At 50.5% G+C, this 24,271-nt stretch overlaps 1 protein-coding gene across 1 annotated transcript in view; it reads left to right on the top strand.

The window, feature by feature from the left end:
* The first annotated feature begins 6,586 nt into the window (after nt 1–6,586).
* IGFBP2 (insulin like growth factor binding protein 2) overlaps nt 6,587–24,271 on the top strand; it is a 28,906-nt gene continuing 11,221 nt past the window's right edge. The window contains exon 1 of the mRNA XM_055398204.2: nt 6,587–7,102. Within this exon, the coding sequence (XP_055254179.1) occupies nt 6,685–7,102 (418 nt within the window). The 5' untranslated portion in view covers nt 6,587–6,684. The remainder of the gene's footprint in view (nt 7,103–24,271) is intronic.

Raw genomic sequence — 24,271 nt, 5'->3', positions numbered from 1 at the left:
ATACTCCAGGAGATGGTGATGGACAGGGAGGCCTGGTGTGCTGCAGTCTGTGGGGTCGCAATGAGTCGGACACCACTGAGTGACTGAACTGAACTGAACCAAGGTCCCAAACCCATCAGGAATTTCCACAACATGTTGACCGCAACAACCTCCCCAAAAAGGAGGGAAAATATGTGACTTGTTTAATGGGTAGCGCCTCTTTTATGCTGTGTGGAACTCTGCTAGGTGTAAGACTGTGAGCCCTGGAGGCTGGGAGGGAGAGAACCCAGTGCAAGGAAAAGCATTGATTCATTTAATCACCTGGCTCAACTACGGGCCAGGACAGTGCTCTTGGATGCTCAGCTTAGTTAGGCTGACCCAGGTCCCAGACTCCATCTACTATAGCCACATGGAGGAACCCATGTGACGATGATCCAGCAGAGCCTGACCAATCCACAGAACCACGACTGATGATACACGTTTGTTTTAAGACTTAAGCTTTGGGATGATGGGTCCACAGTGAGAAATAACCAGACGAGGACAAAGGCAACGGGGGCCGTGAGGAGCAGGTGGGATGACTAGGGTCATACACCTTGAAGTCAGCAGCTGACTTTGAACTGAGTGCTGGTTTCTTTGCTTCTCTGGGATTGTAGAAAGGTAATACTATTTGGGTGACTACAGATAGGTCACTTAACCTCTCTGGGCCTCTGATGACATTTATGAGAAATGAAGTAATATTTGTGGAGGTGTTTGCGTGGAATTACTGCTCCTAGTTTTGTTCTTTTCTTCATTGCTGCACTTCATCGCCTGTTGCTTTGGCCGTGTAGGTCCGGTGGACCTTCTCCTTACAGGAGGGAGAAGGTTCTGAATCTGCGCTTCCTGCCAGGCCTCTGAGGCATCTCTGCTCTGATGTCATCTCTTTCTTCCTTGTCACTCTTCAATGCATGCAGTTATTCCCGCCCTACCTCCCTAGAGACTAGGGAGCCACGCCCCCTTCGCGTCAAGCTCGATGAATTCCTCTCCCTGCAGACATTTTACCAGCCGTGTTGGAGGAAGGGATGTGAGACTTTCCCGACCCCACAGTGAGGAACTCTCAGTCTCCCGAGCATCGGGTAATAATAATAGCACGGCTGTCTGTTGTTGAGGGCTGTGTGCCAGGCAGAGTGTGAAGGACTCACTTTGATCATTTCATTCACTCCTCGCAGCAACTCTCTCAAATGGGTAGTATTATCACCTCCTTATGACAGATGAGGAAACTGAGGCTCAGAGAAGGGAAGTTAACTTGTCCGGAATGACAAAGCCAGGGAGGGGAGGAGTTGGACACGAATCCAGACAGTCCGGCTGCAGAGCCTTCTCTGAATTCTTCCACCAGCCTCCAGTGCTCACATTGTCATCCAGTTCTTTCCCTTTGTGTCCTCTCCTTTTGGTCACTTTAGAGTCATCCAACTCGATTCAGTAACTGCTAAGAGAAAGGGTTGCACAAAAGCCCAAACCAGCATCTGGGGAGAGGTATTTGGTAAAGATGTTCTGAAGACAAAGATGATGGTGGTGATCTGATCACGTTGTTGCCCTGGTACCCGATGCTCATTTGGGAAACCCCCACAAAGCATGCAGCCTTGACCTCTAGGAGCACATTCTTCAGTTTTCAGGTTGGTTGGTGGGGTTTCCAACCACTGGATCAGAAGGTCCTCTTGCCTGTTTATTTTGTTTCAGGACGCATCAAAGAGGAGGTGGATAGTGCTGGTCTGCAGCAAGGGGTTCCCTGGTGGCTCAGATGGTAAAGCATCTGCCTGCAATGCAGGAGACCTGGGTTTGATCCCTGTGTAGGGAAGATCCCCTGGAGAAGAAAATGGCAACCCCCTCCAGTACTCTTGCGTGGAAAATTCTGTGGATGGAGTCTATGGGATTGCAAAGAGTCGGACATGACTGAGCAACTTCAGTGGTTCACTGGATGGATAGAGAGTAGAGGACGCTTCCTCTGCCCAAGCAATAGTCTTAACCTTTTCTGTTTTCCCTTCCTTCTGAAACAACTACAATTAAAACCTCCATAACAAAAAAGGTGGCAACTCCTACATGCAAGATGATTTTAGGTGCTACTCAAGATGTATAATCATGATACACGGACATGACATTACATCACATTATATGACACAATTCCCTTTGAAAATTCCTCCTATTCTATCATTAGAAAGGTGTTCAGCTTCTTCAGTCATCAGGGAACTCCAAAATAAAACCATAATCAGATATACTTATCAGAACAGATACATTGAGAAATGACGGAAAATGCCAAGTGTTGGTAAGGATGGGGAGAAAGTGGAACCCTCATAAAACTGTTGATAGGAGGATAGATTCATACATTTATTTGGCATGACTTTCTAAATAGATCTCCTAAAGCTGAGCATTGGTACATTTCATGATCCAGAAATTCCACATCCAGGTAGGAAGGCCACCTAAATGTGTGCCTAACAGAAGGGACGAACAACTACATGCAAGATTATGGACAAATCTCATGAGTGTAGGGCTGAGCAGGGGAAGTCAGAGACAAAAAGACTACACGTTGTATGTTTTCATTTATATGAAATGTAAAAATGGGCAAAACTCATTCATGCTAGTAGAGGTCAGGATAATGGTTTCCCTTGGTGGGGACGTAACCACTAGAAGGCAGCAGGCAGGGGTGTTCTGTGTGATGTCAATGTTCTTTCTTCATCTGGTTATATGGGATTCCTCAAACATTCCTCAAGTTTATGATACGTGTACTTTTTTGCATGTATGTTACATTTCAATAAAATGTTTTTAAAAATATTCCTCTCCTTCTGATGACTTAATGGAGAAAAATTTCAGCTTGGGTCAGGCTTGCCTTTACTACTGCTCTTTAAACTCGGCTCATCCTTTGTTAACCAGAGGAGTATGCCAGCCTCAAAGGCTGCAGTAAGCAAGAGGTATGCAACTTGAACTGAGTAACATTGTTTTGTTTTCATTGTGTTTATTTTTATGGTTGCTATCTATATATGGCCATCCATCAATACTGCTTTTCCATTTATGGTAGTGATATGAAGTTGCATTAAAAAAAGCTTTAAGTAAAAAAGGAAAAAAAAGTGGGATTGACTTTCATTAAGAAAATATTATGTAAATAATAGTACAGGTGGTACTTAGTTACGGTAAACCTTGTGAGGGTGGGGTTTGTGAAGCACTTTTCAAATGGAAAAAAGGCAGGGATTATGGGGAGGGGAGTAAACCAGTTGCAGCCTGTCCCCATCTCTCAGGGAGTCCTTACTGCCTCATCCTCAGCACAGACGGGCTCTCAGGACAGGCCTAAGGACATCAGAGAGGAACTCATGAGAAATGAAAAGGCAGATATGTTCTAGGGGGCTAGGAGCTGAGTACCTGGGTTCACTCAGGATTTATCCACTGTACCAGGCACCGTTCTAGGCCCTGGGACTGCAGTGATGAACAAAACAGAGGAGTCCCAGGCCAGCTAGTAACCTGCGAGGGTCTTGGTCAAGCCCTTGCTCCTCTTCTTGAGACTTCAGTCCACTGAGGATGTTCTGTGATTGAAGTCTCAGCAGAAGCTGGTCTTTCTGGAGTAGGACTTGGACTTCAGGGTGGTTAGGAAAGGATTTCAAAAAGATGGGGCTGCTGGTAGCGAGTGAATGTGCATACACAGGGAGGAGGATTACTCTTAATCAGGGAACAAAGAGAACTGGTGGAGGATCTTCAGACTCATCAGAAAGAAATTTTCATTGAGCACTTGGCATGTGTCACATTGCCTTACTTTGCCCGCTCATCTCCATGGTTCTTGGCTAAGAGATCAAGAACTTTAAAGGAGATGGAAGAAGAATGCGTCTCAAAAGATAAGTGAGGAGCTGAATGAAGCCTCTCCTATCCTCTCAACAGCGTCATGATTGAACCTTACCTTTCATCTCTAGCTACTGGTCACTGCAATGGCAACTGATTATCAGGCCCTGAGAGGAGTATTTCCAGAGACCATACATTCATTCAGTACATTTACTGAGTGCCTACAAGGTGCCAGGCACTATATTTTAGACCTGTTTCCTGTCCAATCTGGCAGCTACTTGCCACATATGGCTAGAAAGTATTGAATTTTGGCTAGTTAAAATTGAAATGTGCTATAAGAATAAAATTGGCACTTCCCAGGTGGCTTAGTGGTAACGAATCTGCCTGCAATGCAAGAGATGTGGATTCGATCCCTTGACCAAGAAGATCCACTGGAGAAGGGAATGGCAATCTACTCCAGTATTCTTGCCTGGGAAATCCCATGGACGGGGAGCCTGGCAGGCTACAGTCCTTGTAGCTGTAGCCCAAGCCTACAATCTTGGGTTGCCAAGAGTCGGACATAACTGAGCACACACAGACACATAAGCATAAGATACACCTCAGAGTTTGAGGATTTAGTATGAAAAAAGGAGTGTTAAATCTCTAATAACTTTTAATATAGACTACACCTTGAAATGATATTTTGAAGAAACTAAATAAAGTATATACTAAAATGGGTTTCATCTATTTCTTTTTACTATATTTTAACATGACTACTAGAAAATTGAAAATTGCACATGTGGTTCACGTTTGTGGTTTGCAGTAGATTTTTATTGGACAGCATCATGCCAGTGTGTCTACTCTGAAGATGCTCAGCCTCCAGCGGATGAGACCAATAGAAACAAATGTTACAAGGATTGCACAGGACACTAGGGTACACCAAAGAGTGACCAGCAGCTTCCCATGCCTGTCTCTTCTTAGTTCCATCAGATCTGCACTAGATACAGCTCTGTGATTTCCAGAAGTCCAGCTCTGTCTTATTTCACTCCTCTGCTCAAATATGGATGCTGCAACTCCCTGCCCATTCAGTTCAGTTCAGTCGCTCAGTCGTGTCCGACTCTTTGTGACTCCATGAATCACAGCACTCCAGGCCTCCCTGTCCATCACCAACTTCCGGAGTTCACTCAAACTCATGTCCACAGAGTCGGTGATGCCATCCAGCCATCTCATTCTCTGTCGTCCCCTTCTCCTCCCGCCCCCAATCCCTCCCAGCATCAGAGTCTTTTCCAGTGAGTCAACTCGTTGCATGAGGTGGCCAAAGTATTGGAGTTTCAGCTTTAGCATCAGTCCTTCCAATGAACACCCAGGATTGATCTCCTTTCGAATGGACTGGTTGGATCTCCTTGCGGTCCAATATGAAGCCAAACCTGCACCCAAGTCAACTGGATTTCTTGCCAGTCCTCCCCCTGCCTCCAAGCCTTCCTTTCTCCATCCTTGCTTTCCTATTTTCAGGTCCTTGCTTTAGCTGGTCCTTCTGCTCAGGATGCCCTTGCTATGCTTGTATGTCCCCTGGTAGAATTCCAAGCTTCAATTTAAATTCTGATCCACCCCTGAAATCCCCATCATCTTGCCATTTAAATATTTCTCCTCCTCAAAGCCTCTGACAACCAGTTATTTGTTCATCTCACCAACCTCACCCCCATAACACTGTTGGTTCCTTAAGATCAGGCACTTGCCTTCCTGCGGCATGGCGCTGATTTTCAAGGCCAGGTGGCCATGTGGAAGGGTGGCATGGAGGTATTGAGAAATTACACCCAGGCTGGAGGCAGTTCAGTGGTCCTATCCCTACGAAGAGAATCTGACAAAATCTTTGTTAGGATCACAAGAGATGTGTGATAATTAAAGTGGGGTCCAGTCTGGAATTTCTGTGAGTTTGGGACAGCTTGGATGGATGAATAAGTAAATCGAGCTGAACAATGAAGGGAGGCCGTTCTTGTCCACCTGCATTTATCGGAGTGAGCTCTAAATGACCTTACCACAGGGCATTCTCCCACACCTGGAAAATTGATCTGACCTAAGACCCCTGAAGCAGGGTGTTCTGTCCTGCAGCAAATGCCTTCAGATCTGGAGTGGGTGCGGTGGGGCAGGTCCCCAAGGGATTCTTTGCGGAGGGAGGGGGTGTGGAGCTGAGTAAGCCCTAAAAAGGGGAGATTTCTTAGTGTCCAGAAATTTAATTTCAGGTACTTACACGTTACCGGATGCTTGCAGGGTTGGGAAATTGCAATGGTCCCTAAGAGGGGCAGTTCGGGGGTAGGCTGATCTAGAGGACGTGAACAGCCTCCTGACTCCGAAGTCACTGTCCCAAGCAGCACGTCAGCAGTGGGGGAAAACCCGAAGATGGAGGGAACCGCTGGGTGTAGACTGAAATTTACTTGAAGGTCATGCCTGACGTCCTCTGCATCCCCTCCAGCAGTGAGCCCAGCGCCGGCCACATGGGAAGCGCGCAAACGAAGTCCTTCCGAATTGAACCGAAAACAGGAGACAAAAGCATCCACTCCTGCCCACCCCCGCGCCGATCTTAACCCAAACCCCCAAGTTACTCTCATCTTCCCGGAGTCAGGGAGCCCGGGGTGGAAGTGCGGGAAGGGACGGAGGCCAGAGGGTGGAGGGGACCCACGCTGCATGCGAGGAGGTGGGGATGGCCGAGTGGGCGTGCGCGCACGCAGAGGCCCGCGCGCGGGAGTGTCGGGGGAAGGGGGTGGTCTCCAAAAGGGGGAGGGGAGAAGGCAAGGGGGCGGGGAGAAGCAGGGCCCTTTAGGACCCGGCTGCGGCGGCGAGGGTGGAGAAAGAAGCGGAGGAGGCGGCTCCCGCGCTCGCAGGGCCGTGCCACCTGCCCGCTCGCTCGCCGCCGTCGCGCTCACCGCCGCCAACATGCAGCCGAGACTGGGCGGCCCCGCGCTGCCGCTGCTGCCGCCGCTGCTGCTGCTGCTGCTGCTGGGCGCGGGCGGCGGCGACTGCGGGGCGCGCGCCGAGGTGCTGTTCCGCTGCCCGCCCTGCACGCCCGAGAGCCTGGCCGCCTGCAAGCCCCCGCCCGGCGCCGCGGCCGGGCCAGCCGGCGACGCCCGCGTGCCCTGCGAGCTGGTCCGCGAGCCGGGCTGCGGCTGCTGCTCCGTGTGCGCCCGGCTGGAGGGCGAGCGGTGCGGCGTGTACACCCCGCGCTGCGGCCAGGGGCTGCGCTGCTATCCCAACCCGGGCTCCGAGCTGCCCCTGAGGGCGCTGGTCCACGGCGAGGGCACTTGCGAGAAGCACGGCGATGCCGAATACAGCGCCAGCCCCGAGCAGGTTGCAGGTAACGCGGGGCTGGGACAACTAGTTGGGAGAAACTTAGAGGGCGGGGGGGAGCCCGGCTAGCGGCCCTCCTGGAAGGAAGGAGTGTGCGGCGGGACCTCAGAGAACGTTTTTAACGGAGGAAGAGCAGGGTCCTGGGCCGGATCTGGGTGGGGGTGGGGGGTGGTTGTTGGGAGGGGGGAAGCCCCAAAAGTCAGGCCCGGGGAGAGGAATTGGAGAGGGCGGAAGATCCCCGGCTACTAATTTGGTGGGGAATAATACGGAGAGAGAAGGCATCCCTGTTACCATAGGCTTCCGTGGTGGAAGGTACCCGACTTCTGTTTTGGAGGGGGAATTTACTGGGGAGGAAGTGGGAGTAGGAGCTTGAGGCTTATCTGGGGCACCACTTGAGCTGGTGGTCGCCGGCCGAAGGTTCCCGGAGAGGTCCTGGTGGAGGTCGCTGCCCAGGTTTGGGGCGCGGGGTGCGGGGGCGGAGGCTGGCGGGTACCGGTGACACCAGGGACCTCTAGTGAGAAGGGGGCGCTAGGAGAAGGCAGCGGCGCATTGAGGTCCCTTCCTTCTGGGATTGTGAGGTGAGAAGAAAAGACTTGTGCATACTTTTTGTAGGGTGGGCTGCCTAGGAGGAGTAGAGAAATAAAAGGAACGCTGGTGTTTTACAGAGAGGACGAAGGCGCTCGCTTTTGTGTTGGGTGAAATGATAAAAGAGGAGCATTTGGGAGGCGAGAAGGAGACCCCAACCGTTGAGTCACTGTAACTCAAGCCAGGTCGCCGGCTGCATGCAGTCTGTGGCGCGGGCAGCCTTGCCGCTCATTGTAGCATCTGGGCCCCCGGGCGTCCGGGAGGGAGGATGCCCCAGGCGGGTCGCAGCTACCCTTACCGGAGCGAGGTGTCGCCCCCCGCCGTCCCATCCTGATTGACGGAGCTCTTGCTGTCCCATAGAATGGGGACTCCGAGATTCTTTGTAAGGAGCTTTAAGCCCCCGCCCCCCCCCAACAAGTTTTTTTTTTTTGACACAACCAGACTATAAATATCTCACGTGTTTTTTTTTTTAATTGTTTTAAATTACAAAAGCCTCCTGCTTCAGTGGTCTGGAGGAAGCTGTAATTATTTTCTTTCCTCTTGGAGACAGTGGTGAAATGTGTTCACTGCCTGCTGCCGTTGTTTAAAAAGCAAGCAAGTCTGACCAAGTTTCTCCAACTTGAGAGACATTTACAAAAAGAAAGAAGAAACGAAAAAGTGAAAATTCTTGCTCCCTTCTTAGCTTCTGTGGTCTTGAACCCCCTCGCCATTCCTTCGGCCTGCTATTGTTTTTGCCTATTTTCCTTGAGAAGACAAGTAGGGGTCAGAGTTGAAATCTTTTTTCGGTCGCATTTTGACCTTGAGTGCACAGCAAGTTAGGGCTTCCTCCAGCGGAACCCCTCAGCCCCTTTCTTCTGGCTGGGGCTTGCCTCCCTCCCCAGCCTGCCTGGAGGTTAACCCTTCCCTCCAGCTTCTCTTAGAAAGCGCTAATGCCCGGGGAAAGACTCTGCAAAATCCTTTCACCGCGGGCGCCCATCCCCCCAGCCTTGCGTCCGCAGCCCTCCTCCATCGCCCGCTAGCACCCCGTGGTCCACCGGGAGGTACTGTGGTTTTCTGAACTGAACTCTGACAAACTAAACATCTCCCCCAGCAGGGTGAACTTTTGTTCAAAAGGCCTCCAAGTTCATAGAATCCTTTGAATTTTGACTGTTGTAACCAAGTGCAGTAGTACACGTCCTTCCTAAACGTTTTAGTTTTTTTTTTTTTTCGTTCTTCGTTCTTACTTTCTGCCTGAAAAACCAACTTTCCTGCCTCCCAACCCCGGAGGCAGGTTAGGGTTCTTCCGAAGGGACCAGATGCGAGGAATTCTCCCATGCACTCCTCCCTGGAGTCGTCAGGGGAACTCGGGGACAATGGAGTGAGTTCACGGGAAGAATGTCACAGGATTTTCTGCCTGGTTATGGGACTCCTTTCCGCCAGCTAGCCCCAGCTGCCTCCTCTGCCTGCTCCCCATGGCCAGACAGCCGCCTTCCGCGTTTTTCTCTTGTGCTGCACGTTGGGAAGAGGGGACCCCAGGGTTGGGGGGCGGGGAATGTGGGGTGGAAGCTGAGTGGGTGCCCTGGAAAGAAGTGCCAAGAGCAGGGTGTCTGCAGTGTGAGGAGGGCTGGGGGGAAGGGGACCCTGCTGGGAGAAGCCTGGGCTTGCAGAAGTTGGGGGGGATGGGGGGTGCAGGGAAGAGAGGGGGTCGAGTTTGGAGGCTCCTGTGCAGGAGAGGGTCCTGGGCTGGGGCAGGGATTGGGATGCTGAGTGAAGAATGCGGAGGTCAGAGTCTGGTAGGGTGGCCCAGATGAGACCTTAGCACTGAACGCCACTGCCTCCACTCCATCACCCATCTCTTCTCCCCTACTCTGAAGAATAACGCCCCCCTCCCCATCCCAGCCTGCCTTCCTCTGTGAGCAGGTTGCTTTTTGAGAATTTTAAACACACCCTTCTTATTTCGAGGCAGCAAACCCCAGCAGTTCCGGCTTTGCTGTTAGCTCTTTTGTCTTTGTTCCCAGGACTCAGGGGCTGTTGCTGGCTTCCTGGGGATGGCTGGGATGCTGGGGGTGGGGCTGGGCACATCAGCGGGTGCTGAGCTTGCATCCCATGGGGGTGATGGGCTGGGACCAATTGGTTTCAAAGAAACCCAGAAGTCACACGGAGGCGAGGGGGGCGGGCTGAGGCGGGGGGTTGGAGTAGGTGGGCCTGGAAGAAAAATAGCAGGGGGACCCTGAGACCTGCCTGAAGTCTGGACCCGAGAAACGTGTGGGTGTGTTCTGTAGCGGAGTGTGCAGAAGTGCTTAGAAATGTTAGGGAAAGAAAAGGAAGCAGGCCTGGGCCGGTTCGGGCCCTTTCAGAATTCAGGGACTCGGCTGGGCCGGACTGGCTCCCTCCAGCATCTCCCCAGCCTCCTTCCCCGCCGTGTACAATGCCGGGGATTATGCCGAGGGGCGGAGCCGCCCAAGTGGCCGTCTGGCCCGCTGCACTTATAAAGGTGCTATAGAAATGTGCAGTCATTCAAAGTCCCAGGGCAGGCGGGCCGGCGGGCCGGCAGGCGGGCCAGGGGAGGCTTTGCATCTGCAGTTGCTGGGCAGCATAAAGGGGGGCAGAGGCGAGGGCTGATTTACAGTGGTTCAGTGCAGCTTCAAAGAAGGGGGAGAAAAGCAACGGGACTTCTGGCTCAGAGCACTGCTTTGCATCTTGTCTTGCATAAATTTGCATACTGAGTTCAAACTCGTAAAATAGTCTAGGGGAATGAGTGGGACCCACTGTCACTGATCATCACTACCTTCCGGCCCCCCCACCCCGACCCCCCTCTGGACAGAACACCCAGAACTGGCTCTGCTAAGCTGCTCTGACTGAGTATGTTGGAAGGGGAGATGGGGGACTAGAGGGCTGCTGCTCCTGGGTTCTTCTGGGGAGACTGGAGACTTATAGTTCCTGGACTACAGGATCAAGCTGGGTGTGGCTCCAGGCGCTATGGCCTTGGAGGCAGGGCTGGTCCAGAGGGTGTGACTCCCCAGGTTCTGAACCAGCCTGGCAGAGGCAGGCCCTGTTGGAGTCTTTGCCTGCAGGCTCCCTGCTCACCTTCCACTCCTGCCTAGAGTTCACTGAGCTTGTTCCCTTTGTGTAGAAATGATGACCCATGGTTGGATGGCATCACTGACTCAGTGGACGTGAGTTTGAGCAAATTCTGGGAGATGGTGAAGGACAGGGAAGCCTGGCGTGCTGCGGTCCATGGGATTGCAAAGAGCTGGATATGACTGAGTGACTAAACAACAATAATGACCCCATCTATTCCTTTGATGAGGTATTCGAGTGAGCTTTGAGGGAAAAGAAGTCCTATATAACAGTGTCAAAGAACTCAGAGAAATCTTAGAAAAACAAAACCAGAGGTAAGGAGCCTCTGAATTAGGATAGGTGGTGAAGTCTAGGGGGAAAGAAGAACTTGTCTGTTGTGGACATGAGTGTCTTTCTGTGCAGTGGTTCTTGACCTGATTGGATCATTGAGTTTCCTGGCAGGCAGAGGGAAAAGGGAGGCTTAGATTTTCTCACTGTTAGCTTACCTTAGCACTCAGCTTTAAAATAAGCTTTTCATGCACATAGTTTCTTTGGGGGAAATTATTCCTATAGAAATGCCTGCAGGGATTCTGAGAGTAATGGCTGTTACTCAGCAAGAGTCATCAGCTGTCAGACACTGAGGGTGACTTTGAGAGCATCTCTGTTCTCCAGCCCATTGATCAGGTTAGCTTCTAGTCGTTTCTCAGATTAGCTATTCGCTGCCATAGAAAATGGGACACACAATTGCTAGTTTTGATATGACCAAGTTCCAAAAATTCTTGGTTTCATGAAATGCAGGATTTGGGGGGCAGGAGGGGAGGGCAGGGCAGGAAGTGCTAAAGGGAATGAGGGAGAAGCAGAAAAGGAACAGGCTTGGGCCCACGTTTGGTTTTGTTGTTGATCCCCCTCACATACTACAAAACTACCGGAAAAAAAAAAGGTTTGGTTATCATTAGTATTGTTTTCAAGGAGACTGCATATGCAGGGACTGCATTTGGTTTTAGTCTTTTTGTTCTCTGTCCGCCTCTGCTTTCTCCAGCCTGTGAACCGTTCTCTTCCGTGTTTCTCCTCCCGTGGCTCTAGAACACCTTGCTGGATGCTAAGCAGGAGAATATGGCTTGGAAAAAAATGATGTGGGAAATAGATTGGCTCAGCCATCCTCAGAGATCCAGAAGTAGATGGAGACCACGTAGACAATTGGGGATTGGCATGTTTGAACCAAACCTGATTCTTAAGTGAGAAAGGCGGTTAACTGGACTTGGTAGGGGGTAGAGGGGGAAGTCTTATCCTCCCAGGGGGTTCCTGCTCAGGCTGCTTCTGCCACAGCCAAGACACAGATCAGTGAGGTTATACTTCTAACGCCCCAGGACGCTGGTGGTCTGGTTGGCAGATGTTCAGAGCCCCTCCTTCTCCTTGCAATCTCTGGCCAGTTTGCTGAGGTGGCAGGCAGCCTCCCATCTGTCCCCGTCCTGGTCACAACCAACTTCTTTGCCTGCTTCATCTCCTGTCTTAACAGCAACCCTGCGAGGGAGGCCTTTTACTTCCATTTCACAGGTGTGGACTCTGGGGCTCAGCGGAGGGGCCACCTTAGCAGGTAAGTAACGAGGTGAGAAGCTAACCTGGCTCCCTTTCTTCTGAACCCCTCTGCCTCCATGGCCACTCGGGAGTGGGGGCCTTTGTCAGCAAAAGCCTGTGACTCCATCAACCAGAAGGTTTGTTCCTGGACACCTGCCACATGGGCCACTGTTCAGTAGTTTGCATTCCCTCAACTCTTTTGAGAGGCACAACTCCTGGAGCTTGGGGATTTCAGAAATGGAAGTGGCCAGCGTGCAGCAGCCAGGAGGGACAGCAGGGCCCCAGCACAGGCCTCTGGAGAGGAGCTGATGGGCAGGGGATGATGGTGGAAGCAGCGTGGCCTTGGCTGGTGGATTGACCTGGGTTCCAATGCAAGCCTGTCTCTGAGAACCTGAGAGATGTGAGTCTTGTCCTTTGATGAAATGAGGATGATTGTGTTTCTCAAATGGGGTATGTGTGAGGTCAGCTATGATAATGCAGAGTGCCTGGCACATAGTAGGTTCTCTTAGCTGTCTTAATCTTGGCAAGCAACGTCTCCTTTCAGATGCTTAGTCAGCCAGCCTTTAAAACAAAGGCCAAACTGGCTGTGTCAGGCAGGCCACTTGTCCCTGCAGGTTGTACCTGGCGTTGCGGGGCCTCATCCTGGTATGAAATGGCTTTGGTTCAAACCCCAGTTTTCAACCACATACTTGCTACCCAAGGCAAGAGATATGTTTTCTCTGAGCCTCCATTTCCCTATCTGTAGAGGAAGAATTGATAGCATCCACTGCATAGGGTCATGTCTGCTCGTCTGTATGTGAATGTAAAGATAAATAGTACATATAAAGCCTAAGCACTTGGGTGTAGTTTCCTGTTGGAATGATTCACTTGATTTCCACCTCTCTGTCTGTACATTGGAAGCATCCGCATCAGATCCACTTTCGCAGACTGTAGTGGGGCTGTTTGGAGAAAAGCTAATGAGACTGTGCTTTCGATGTGGCATAAACCCAGTTGACAGTAAACAGATGACTGAGGTCCAGGACTTGCATGTTTCATGGATGAGTTAGTGAAAATCGCTCAGTTGTGTCCAACTGTTTCCCAATCCATGGACTCTACAGTCCATGGAATTCTCCAGGCCAGAATACTGGAGTGGGTAGCCTTTCCCTTCTGCAGGGGATCTTCCCAAGCCAGGGATTGAACCCAGGTCTCCTGCATTGCAGGTGGATTCTTTACCAACTGAGCCATCAGGGAAGCCCATGGATAAGTTAGGCGTGCTCTTTAGGGCTTGTGCATTGTGGTCTGGGGCTGACCCTTCTTCCTCTGGCAGCTTCACTCTTGTGGTCATTCAGTCGCTCAGTTGTATCCGACTTTCTGAGACTCCATGGACTACAGCACGCCAGGCTTCCCTGTCCTTCACCATCTCCCGGAGTCTGCTCAAACTCATGTCTTTGAGTCGGTGATGCCATCCGACCATCTCATTCTGTTGTTCCCTTCTTCTCTTGCCAGCATCAGGGTCTTTTCTAACGAGACTGTGGTGCCCAGAATGTGGGTGGAGTGGCTGTGGGGGCAGAGGGGGCCCAGAGTTTGACCCTGAACACTTGTGCTGCTCAGAAATGGGTACAGTTGGACATTATTACGAACTTACCCCAGTGCCCAGAAGCAGAGTCCTGCCTTCATCTGCCAGCTGAACTCTAGGACCCAGCCCTCCAGTTGCTGGCGTTCAGAGGACTGGAGAGTCCTTGAGGCTACGTTTCGGGGCTGGGCAGCACTGTCCTTCACGGATGGCCTCCATAGGACACCTGCCAGGACCCAGCTTCAGCAGACGAGGATCAGAAGCGGCGTGTGCTAATATGCTTGGTACATGGGGTGTGTGCAGGATGAGCCGTTGTGTTGTCCACGCAGCCAGTGAAGACCCTATGGCGCCATTTCCCCGCTCCAGGAACATGGGTTTTCAGGTCCATCCTGTCTGAGCTTCGGGTGCCAGAACGTTGAACATGATCCTGGCAAAGAAACCGGATATTCTGTCCAAAAAAGTGATGTTTCCTTACTCCGCTGTCTTCGGCTTTGACCTCACTCCTGAGTGGAGTGGGGACTGAAGGGTTCTCAATAGATGTGGGGGCATGTTTTCTGGGCGCTGGGGTTCTTCCTAATGTCCGATTCCACCCGTGGTCCCGGAAAACCCTCTGAATGGCCTGTGTGTCTAGTGACATGACACAGTGACTCAGGGTCAAGCCTCTGATGGAGCTGAGACCCCAGGAAGCTGAGAACGCTGGGTGCTTGGGTCTTCAGGGGTCAACAGATACTTGTGGTGAAACCCAGGCCAGTAGGGACAAAGCACAGCATTTGCCCCCCGGGGAATCTGGGGTGGAGGGTCTTCTTAGACACCTTGGAGGTGGGGGGGGGAGGGGAGGAGAGGATAAGCTCTCCTTTCAGATGGGGTGGTAGGTCTCAGGAAGTGAAATTTGTTGGCTTTCAGATTCCAGAGTAACTGCCCCTCCCTCACCCCTCACCCCCACTGTGAATAGAGTGGATGGGCCATAGGAAATTTTGTTTTTTTCCCTACTGGAAAATGGACCATCTCTGTGTGCCCCTCCCCCCACTTGGGCCACTCCTGTTCCTTAACAAAGCCAGGGAAGATCTGGGCTGGCTCAGCTCCTGGGTGTCAGTCAGGACGCAGAGGGAGACCTTGCTCAGAAAGCCGGCTCCCCCGGAAAGAAATACAGAGTCGACTGTAGTCAAGAATTGTTAACTTCCCCCGCCCCGTTTTTTTTTTTTTTTTGAAGGGGGGAGGGGGGCATTTGGCAGCCCTTGGGGCCCCTTCTGGCTGCCAGCCCCATGTCTCTTCCTGGCTGTTGGGAGGCAGGGCAGGAGTGAAGGTTGGGGAGAAAGCGGGGCAGGGGCTGGCAGGCCTCCAGCTGCCAGGCTGGGGAATTGGCCCACAGGCTCTGCTTAAGTTGGCCCCTAGCGGAGCCTGGGGAGGTTTCTAATTAGTGAACGGGGTATAGGTGTGTCAGCCTGTGTTCATTCAAGGAACTGAGCTCTGGGAGTGAGGAAGCCCTTCGAGGAGGGGCACTGAGCCCAGGAAGGCCTTCGTAAGTTGGGGAAAGAGGGGAGCGAGGAGCGGGGGAAGGCTCAGGGGTTCCCTCCTGATAGGGGTTGGGGAGATCAGTGCTTTCTAGTGGGAGTGATCCAGGTTGTAGGACTGCAGGGAGCGAAGGGTCTATCTCACAGGGTAAATGGCAAAATAATCATAATTAAATTGCTTTTTTTTTTTTGAGACTGTTCACTGCCACCTAAATGCCAGTAGGGTTCCCCCCCTCCCGCCCCCGCCCGCCACTGTTTTAGCCTCAGGATTCTCCCCACTTGATGGGTGAAGAGATCAAGGCTGCATTCAGGTTCCAAAGCCAAGGCAAGTACAGACCAGGATGGAGTCTGGGGCTCCAGCTTCTCATTCCAGAGCTCCATCCCATCAGACTCACACATGCAGAGAAGCAGTGAATTATATACTGCTGCTCGGAAAAGCTCCTTTTCCCTGGGAGGTAGTAATTAAGGCATAACTTCTCAAAAATGTTCTTTATGCAACTCCCCAGGGAGTTTCTTTTAGGTCTATTGTCTTGGCTTCTGGATAGAGGTGCCAAGATGCCTGTAGATGGAGAACTTACTTTCTAAAGTGCCTGAGGCCATGATAAAAGGAAAATGGTAATTCTCCTGGACCCTGCCCTTGCATTTGCCTGATAACACTGGGTGGTTTCTATGGCAACAATGGCAAGAGGTGTGTCAGGCAAGATAAAGGAAGGTGGGGAGGGATGTGTGTATGTATGTTAGTTAGTTGCCATTCCCTTCTCCAGGGGATCTTCTCCACCAAGGGATCCAACCCGGCTCTCCTGCATTGCAGGCAGATTCGTTACTATCTGAGCCAAGTGTTCTTTAGGAGGGATTGGCTTACTGGATCCTAAATGCTTTTGAGGTTGGGTAGGGGGCCACTTATGACTGATGGCTTCCTTCTCTGGGAAGATAAGAGAGGGTCCTGTGGAGGTGGGAAGGGACAAAGTGATGGGGAACAGAAGAAAGGAAGCCCTGAGGTTACACGGTCTCTGTCAAGAGTCTTCCATGATGCCAATGAGCAAGTGCCATTCTGGTTGGTTCAGAGCTGTGGAGGTAAACCGCCTGAGCCTTGGTTTTGGCTCTGCTGTTGCTGTGTGATTTTGTGCCATTGACCCCACATCCTGTGGCTTCTTAGTCACGTGTGAGAGGAGACAAATTATCAATCTCATGTGATTGAAGTGAAGTGAAGTTGCTCAGTCGTGTCCAACTCTTTGCGATCCTGTGGACTGTAGCCCACCAGGCTCCTCCGTCCAAGGGATTCTCCAGACAAGAATACTGGAGTGGGTTGCCATTTCCTTCTCCAGGGGATCTTCCCGACCGAGGGATCGAACCCAGGTCTCCCACATTGCAGGCAGATGCTTTAACCTCTGAGCCACCGGATTGCTTGATGGTAAAACAAAGTTTCTATACACAAACTACTTAGCACAGGATTAGAGACTCAGAAGAAGCCCTTGAGAATCTCAGGGAAGTGTTTCTGCTTCTGAAAGGAAGGAAGGGCACAAACTTTAAATGAATGACATAAACCGAGGACATGACTTAAACTGATTATAATCAAATAAGTCCAAGATGGTGGATGAGTTGGCTTCTATTCGACCTTGAGCCTCAGCATATTTTAATACATCAGCATGCTAAATGACACACCCACCAGTGCCATGATAGTTCTGAGGCCAATCATCAGAGGCCAAAAAGTGGGCAGTGGCCCAATTCCTGGAAAACCCCCATCCCTTCCCCAAAATAGTTGGAATAATCCTCCTGCTCATGGAAGTAAAGTGAAAGTTTGCTCAGTCTGACTTTTTGTGACCCACGGACTGTAGCCTGCCAGGCTCCTCTGTCCATGGAATTCTCCAGGCAAGAATGCTGAAGTAGCCATTCCCTTCTCCAGGGGATCTTCCCAACCCAGGGATCGAACCCAGGTCTCTCCCATTGCAGGGGGATTCTTTACTGTCTGAGCCACCAGGGAAGCCCAGCCCCTGAAATTACCAGGCCATAAAAACTAAGCATGCCGTATTTCAAGGCCGCTCTTGCCTTCTGAGATGGACCACACTCTGTCTGTGGAGCGTGTTTCTGTCTAAATAAATCCACTTCTTACCTATCACTTTGTCTCTCACTGAATTCTTTCTGTGATGAGACATCAAGAACCTGAGCTTCATTAAGTCCTGAGACCAGGTGTGTGAGCTCAAGTTAAAAGACTGTGGGTTCAGGTCTCAATCTGAGTTGCACAGTTAACTTCCACAGGGTGTGGCTTACCTGGACCGCTACCCTTTGCTTTGGAAAGTCCAGAATGGAGTCCGTCGTGGACGATGTTCCAGAGGGCAGTTGTGGCCTTTGGTGCCATTGTTAGGCCTTGTGTTTCTACCAGGGCACCTTCATTCCCCAGAAGGGAGGATTCTTACCTGAGGCCCTGCTAGTTATCTCTGGTTCCTTTGTTGCCTCTAAACCAAGAGAGTGTAACCAAGGAAGACAACTGATGTGCTGCAGGATTATATCAGACAAAATTAGTGAACTTTTAGTTGAAGGAAAAGAAAGCATGGTGACCTATTTAAAGACACTTATTTATATTCAAGACACTTCTTGTGCTGGTTTGAGAGTGTGGCCGGCAATCCTGGACATCTCTGCAGGTTTTCAGTTTCTCTTTGCATCCCGTGGGTTCAGTTTGTCAGGCCTGGGATATCTGGGAGTGGCCCGGGGATGGAGAAGAGGTGGCAGAAGGGGAGGGTGGGAGGAGAGAACTGGGTAGAAGCCAGTGTTTATGGCTCCTTGGGAGGTGGTCTGTGTGGTGGCATCAGAGCTGAGTGTAGGGACAGCTGTTTGAATGTGGGTCCCAGTTGAGGGAAGTGGCTTCTCTCTCCAGCTCATTCTTCACTTTGCTCACTGCCTTTCTCTTCTCCTAACCACTCTTGCTGCTCTGGGGCTTAGATGGTGAGAGACCAGAAAGATGAGAAGAAGTATTAAACAGGATGCTCTGGGCCAGAGTAGTGGGATGTTTTTCAGACAGTCCGTTTTCCTAACGTTTAAACTGATTAAACACGTGTGCAAGCTATGAGACTGACTCTGCAGATAGTCCTACCACCTATATATATAGCACATGTTTTCTGAAATTTCTTATTTTATGTTGGAGTATAGCTGATTAACAATGTTGTGTTAGTTTCAGGTGGACCGCAAAATGATTCAGTTATACATACGTGCGTGCGTGCTCAGTCATGTTTGACTCTTTGCTACCCTATGGACTGGATCCCGCCAGGTTCCTGTGTCCATAGGATTCTCCAGGCAAGATTACTGGAGTGGGTTGCCATTCCCTCCAGGGGATCTTCCCAATCCAGGGACTAAACCCATGTCTCCTTTGTCTCCTGCATTGCAGGCAGATTCTTTATCGCTGAACCACCAGGGAGGCCCCGCTTATACATACATATGTATCTGTTCTTTTTCAAGTTCTTTTCCCATTTAGGTTACTATAGAGTATTGTGGGCTACAGTCCATGGGGTCGCAAGAGTCAGACATGACTTAGCGACTAAACCACCACCACCCCCAGAGTATTGAGAAGAGTTCCTTGTGCTATACGGTAGGTGCTTGTTGATTATCTATTTTTAAATATAGCAGTGTGTACATGTCAATCCCAAACTCCCGATCTATCCCTCCCCAACAACACATGCTTTTTGATCCTAAAGGGGAGCAAGACAGGCATTTGAAAAAGTTGATTATAATCCAAGAAGAAATCAAGTCAATAGAGATGTATTTAAGTCTAATGCAGGTGGCTCTTTTAGCCTTTTGACCAAGGCTCTTGGAAAGACCTTTTGTGAAATAATGGGACTCTTTTCTGGTGGATGAAGTCTCAGAAGGAAGGGTATCTCCAATCTTACGAAAGAAAGGACAACCTTTTTCTTCCAAAAAATTGAGCACCCAATATGTCTTTTTTCCTGCCCTCTTTTCGTGATAAGTACTTTTTTTTAAAACAAAAAAAAGCTCTATGGAAGCTAGGTCCAAGTTTTTGTCTTCAAGAAGCTGCCTCCTTTGGGGGAGGAAGGAAAAACGTGGACCCATGGCTTTGTGCCAGTGCGCTCAGGCTCCAGGGCTGTGCAGGAAGCTGAGTCCACTTACAAGGGTGCTTGGCCCAGGAATGCGCGTCATCCACTCAGTCGGGTTTCTGCTGGACACTTGGAGGGTGTTGTCCTTCCCCCTGAATGATGATGTGTAACTTCATTACAGAAGATGTGTAATTTTTTTCCGCCTGCAGTTTGTTACTTGTGTTCGTTCTTCCCGTGAAACTCTTGGGTGGCTTCTAAGCTGGATCTCTCCCATTTTAGGTTAAGGCTGCTAACCTCTGTGCTTCTTAAGAAGCCAGAACAGTCATCTCCCTTCACTGGGCATGAGTGGCCCTTGAGTGGCGATTTCCTGCATCTTCCCCTCCTTGACCCTGTGGCCTTCTTCTGCTCTCTTCAAGCCTTTCCTGATTCATTTCCCAGTTCTTCATGCTCCAGAGACCTCGCCAGGAGCCCGTGGTCAGTCTCACCCCTGCTGGCACCAGGTAGCTTTGGTGACACTGCCCTCTGGGAGTGTAGGTGAAGTTGGCCATGTCACTGGTACGGTCCTCTTTTAGTCATTGGGGTTCACGAAGCACCTTGTAATTACTGATGTCCCTGCTTGACAAGGAGGGTGAGGAGTGGATGGAGTGAGTTTCTTCTAAAAGAAAACTTTAAAAATGCAGAGAAGTACTAAGAATGACATAATAATTCCAGTCTACCACCCATAGCTAGGAATGGTTGATATTTGTTGTCATATTTACTTCAAGTCTTTTTTTTTTTTAAAGCTTCCCCTCTCCACCAGCCACCCCCGTCCCCTGTCCCTGCTCTCTAGACAACCACTTAGCATTATTCACTGCTTCTCTTCCTTAACTAAACAGATTTGCTAATTGGATGACCAACATTTCAGAGTTGTTCTCTGAGAATAAACGGGGAAATGTACATAGAAGATTTCTTTTGGCAACTTTTCCCCCATCCACTTTAGGTTTTTGAGATCTACCCATGTTGATAGACACAGGTCAGAGCTATTCTTTTTAACTGCTCTGATTATTTCATTGTATTACTTTATTGATTTATCTAGCCATTCATCCATTGAAAGGCTTTCAGATCCAGTTGCTAAATAGTTTTCACAAGTACAGTGATGCTGTAATGAAAGTTTTTGTGTACAAGTCAGAGAGAAGCAGAATTACTGGGTCGGGCACATTCTTTTCTTTCCTATTAGTCTCTGGTCCAGGTTTGCACCAAAGCACATTCTCTGCTCACTTGGGCCTTCAGCAGGTAGGTCCCCTTGCCAGGTTCTCAGATGACTTTCATTGAACTAGATGAGAAATGCTTGGGACCCCCGGAAAAGAGGGAAAGCTGGTAGGGCTGTTGACAATCTTGATATCAGTTTCTCTGGCCCTTCAAGGACAGCCTGGCTCGCAGAGCCCCAGAGGACCGTGCTGAATTTCAGCATGTTTTTGTTTTCTCAAACTGTCTGCCTCAGCCCTGACCCTCCCCAGGCCTTGGCGATTCCAGGAATGACCCTGGTGTTTATGAAGCAGCCCTTTGGAGATTGCAGAGGCAGAGAGGCCCTGTGCTGTGTTTCTGCTCACTCAGGTCGGCGGGGAGGGAGTGAGATGAGAGCTGCTCTAGAAGCCTCCATGGTGCCTGGCCAAGGACGGCCCCTCTGTGTGCATCCAAGCGTAGACACATGTCTGTTTACGAACTCCCCTGTCAGCAGGTGCAAAGAGCTTATGAGTCTTTGTCTTTGCAAGGTGTATCTGTGAAGCCGTATCTCTTGAGCAGAAGCCTTTTCTCCCACCACTAAGAAGTTCTTCAGGAAACTGAGGCAGGAATGGGGCCCTGAACTAGAAGGGGGTTGTTAAAAGTATAGAGTCTCTGACCCCCACCCAGGTCTTGCTGTCTCCAAAGCTTTGGGGCTGGAGTGTTGTTGTTTAGTTGCCGTGTCTGACTTTTGTGATTCTATGGGCTGTAGCCCGCCAAGCTCCTCTGTCCATGGGATTTTCCAGACAACAATACTAGAGTGGGCTGCCATTTCTTTCCCTAGGGAATCTCCTGTATTGGCAGGCAAGTTCTTTACCACTGAGCCACCAGGGGAGCCCTGGGGCTGGAGTGTAGGACTCTGTTTTTCCACAGGCTCTTCAGATGCTATCTGCTGAACAGCTGTGATTAGGAAACATTTGCCTGGTCTCACTCCCTGAATTTAAAGCTGAGCACACAGGGGCCTGCACATCTGAGACACCCAGCTGGCATCACCCACAACCCCAGGCCTGGAGGTAATGTCAAGATCAGAACCTGGGGACTTTAACTTCCAGCACTGCCCTTCCCACCGCACTGGAACCGGTTGGCCAAGGCTTTGAGCCCAAGAGCCCTTGTTCGAAAGGAAATCCTAGAAGGGCTCAGAATGGCTTGGCAGGTGGTTGCCCTCTGCCCTCCTGTGGTCCACTGTCGCTGCTCCAATAGTGGTTCCTTCCCAGCATGAGGATGGGACTGGGTGTCCACTGACCATCCCCCTCCACAGACTTCACCCAGCTCTATAGCCCTTAGCTGGGTGGTGGGCCCTGGTAGCTGTGGGGGTTCAGGGACATGGTCCTCAGGTGAGAAAGGTCAGTACCTGTACCTGTATGATGTGACCACCTGGGTCGAATTCAGCACGGTTCTCGGGGGCTCTGCGAGCCAGGCTGTCCTTGAAGGGCCAGAGAAATTGATGTCAAGATGGTCAGCAGCCCTACTAGCTTTCTTCCTTTCTGTGAGTCCTGAACATCAGAAGAGGCTGCTGCTTTGCAGCCATTTCCTTACGTAGGGGGTGGTCAGAAACCTCCTTTGTTTGAAATTTGCTTTGTTTGCAAACCATGCAGAGGAGCTACTGGTCTGGTGGCATCTGAGAGATGTCAGATTTGCTCAACGGTCGCCCCTGCAGGGAGCAGGGGCTCAGAGTGGGGGCAAAGAACGGGAAGGGAGTTTGCAGTGAATCTGGGTATGAGCAGGGGGTAGATGGCCCGGTCAGGAGAGTCATTAACTGAGCTGGAATGTCGCCACTGCTGACATCCATGCATGCACGCACTACTCAGGATTCTCATGTGAGAGGTCACTGTGGCCAGCCACCCGTGACCATCTAAAAAAAAGTAGAGGGTGACATGTGATGTGTCTCCCCCAGAGAGACTGGGGACCTCGGCTTTAACTTTAGCTGAAGAATAACAGATAGGCCCCCTTTGTACCCTGTGTGTGTGTGTTAGTTGCTCAGTCATGTCTGACTCTTTTGTGACCCCATGAACTGTAGCCTGCCAGGCTCCTCTGTCCATTGGATTCTCCAGGCAAGAGTGGGTTGCCATGCCCTTCTCCAGGGGATCTTCCCCACTCAGGGATCGAACCCAGGTCTTCGATAGATTCTTTACCATCTGAGCCACCAGGGAAGCGCCTTTCTACCCTACCCATTTCTAACTTCTGCCCCCACCTTCCCCACCTCCCAGCATGGCTGAATTACCCACCCCAGCCTCTGGGCGGCTTGTGTCACTGAACACAGTGGCCACAGGCTAGGCGAGTCTGGTGAGCACAGTCAGCCATACAAAGGGAGGGACTGGCTTCAGATTCTCTCCAACAGAAACGGAAAACTTGTTGGCAAATTTAGCTGGGATCCCTGCCTCACCTGAGCGTGCAGGGCGGGCCTGAGACTCTTGTCTCTCCTCCCGTCTTTCTTCCCCTCATCCTCCCCTTAGTTTCTGTAAGCAGAGTTACAAAGAATTTCGGCAAATCCACCCTTGCCCAAGGACTTCATCAGATGGCAGAGAGCTTCGATGTTTGCAACATAATATATAATCAACAGAATCGTTTCAGAAGAAATATCAGAAAAGATGGTTTTGCACAACTCTCTTTTCACTAGTCCCCACCGACCCCACCCCCAACTCCATGCATTTGGCTATTCTGCAGATCAGATACCGCCCACCATTCCCCTCTGCCTGGACAAATGCACTTTCATTTACTCATTCCAGAGCTGGATGATCCACACATTTCTTCCAAGGCCTGGTTGCCCACACTGGGAGTCTGTAAATGCTGTAGACTATTTAAGTAGCAGCCTTCACTTCTGTTGTTGTTAAGTTGCTAAGTTATAGCTGACTCTGTGACCCCACGGACTGCAGCACACCAGGCTCCTCTGTCCTCCACTGTTTCCCAGAGTCTGCTCAAATTCACATCTGTTGAGCCGGTGATGCCATCTAACCGTCTCATACTCTGCCACCCTGTTCTTTTGCCTTCAGTCTTTTCCAGCATCAGAGTCTTTTCCAGTGAGTCGACTCTTCACATCCAGTGGCCAAAGTATTGGAGCTTCAGCTTCAGCCTTCACTTAAGTACAATGATTATCCTTTTTTTTTTTTTCAGCTTTGAGAAATTAGAGCTCAGAAAAGTTAAAGGGTTTGGCTCAAATCACAGCTGACCTGTCAGTGGCAAAGCCAGGATTGGAATTCAGGGCTCTTGACTCTTGCCCATTCGAGTTTGTGAATGAATTGTCCACGGTCATGGATATTAATGGAGAAGTTATCTGGGAGGGAGGAGAAAGATGGTAGTCAGTATTTATCTTTTTGCCCAGCATATATGTCACGGTTGAGTGCATTTTGGGGGAAATCAACAAAGAGCTGTGTGACTCCTGTACCCAGCCGGGATGGAACCAGGGAAGGAGCCAACATTCCCCTGACCTGTTACTTGCCGCGTACTCTTGAAGGGCCTGGGGTGCTAGTACCTCTTGAAGGAAGTGAGTTCACTGAGAGAGTAATGGATTTAGGGTTGCGTTAGATCGTCTGTATGGTGCTCTCAGCCCTTAGATTTCCGAACAATTGTGAGACAGAAGGTTGGAAAATGGCTAGGATTTCTTGAGAAAAAAA

Source organism: Moschus berezovskii, chromosome 2 (genome assembly GCF_049115385.1).
Source record: "Moschus berezovskii isolate FMDL1 chromosome 2, NW_MosBer_1.0, whole genome shotgun sequence".
Classification (NCBI taxonomy): Eukaryota; Metazoa; Chordata; class Mammalia; order Artiodactyla; family Moschidae; genus Moschus; species Moschus berezovskii.
This window is presented reverse-complemented; position numbering and strand designations above follow the sequence as displayed.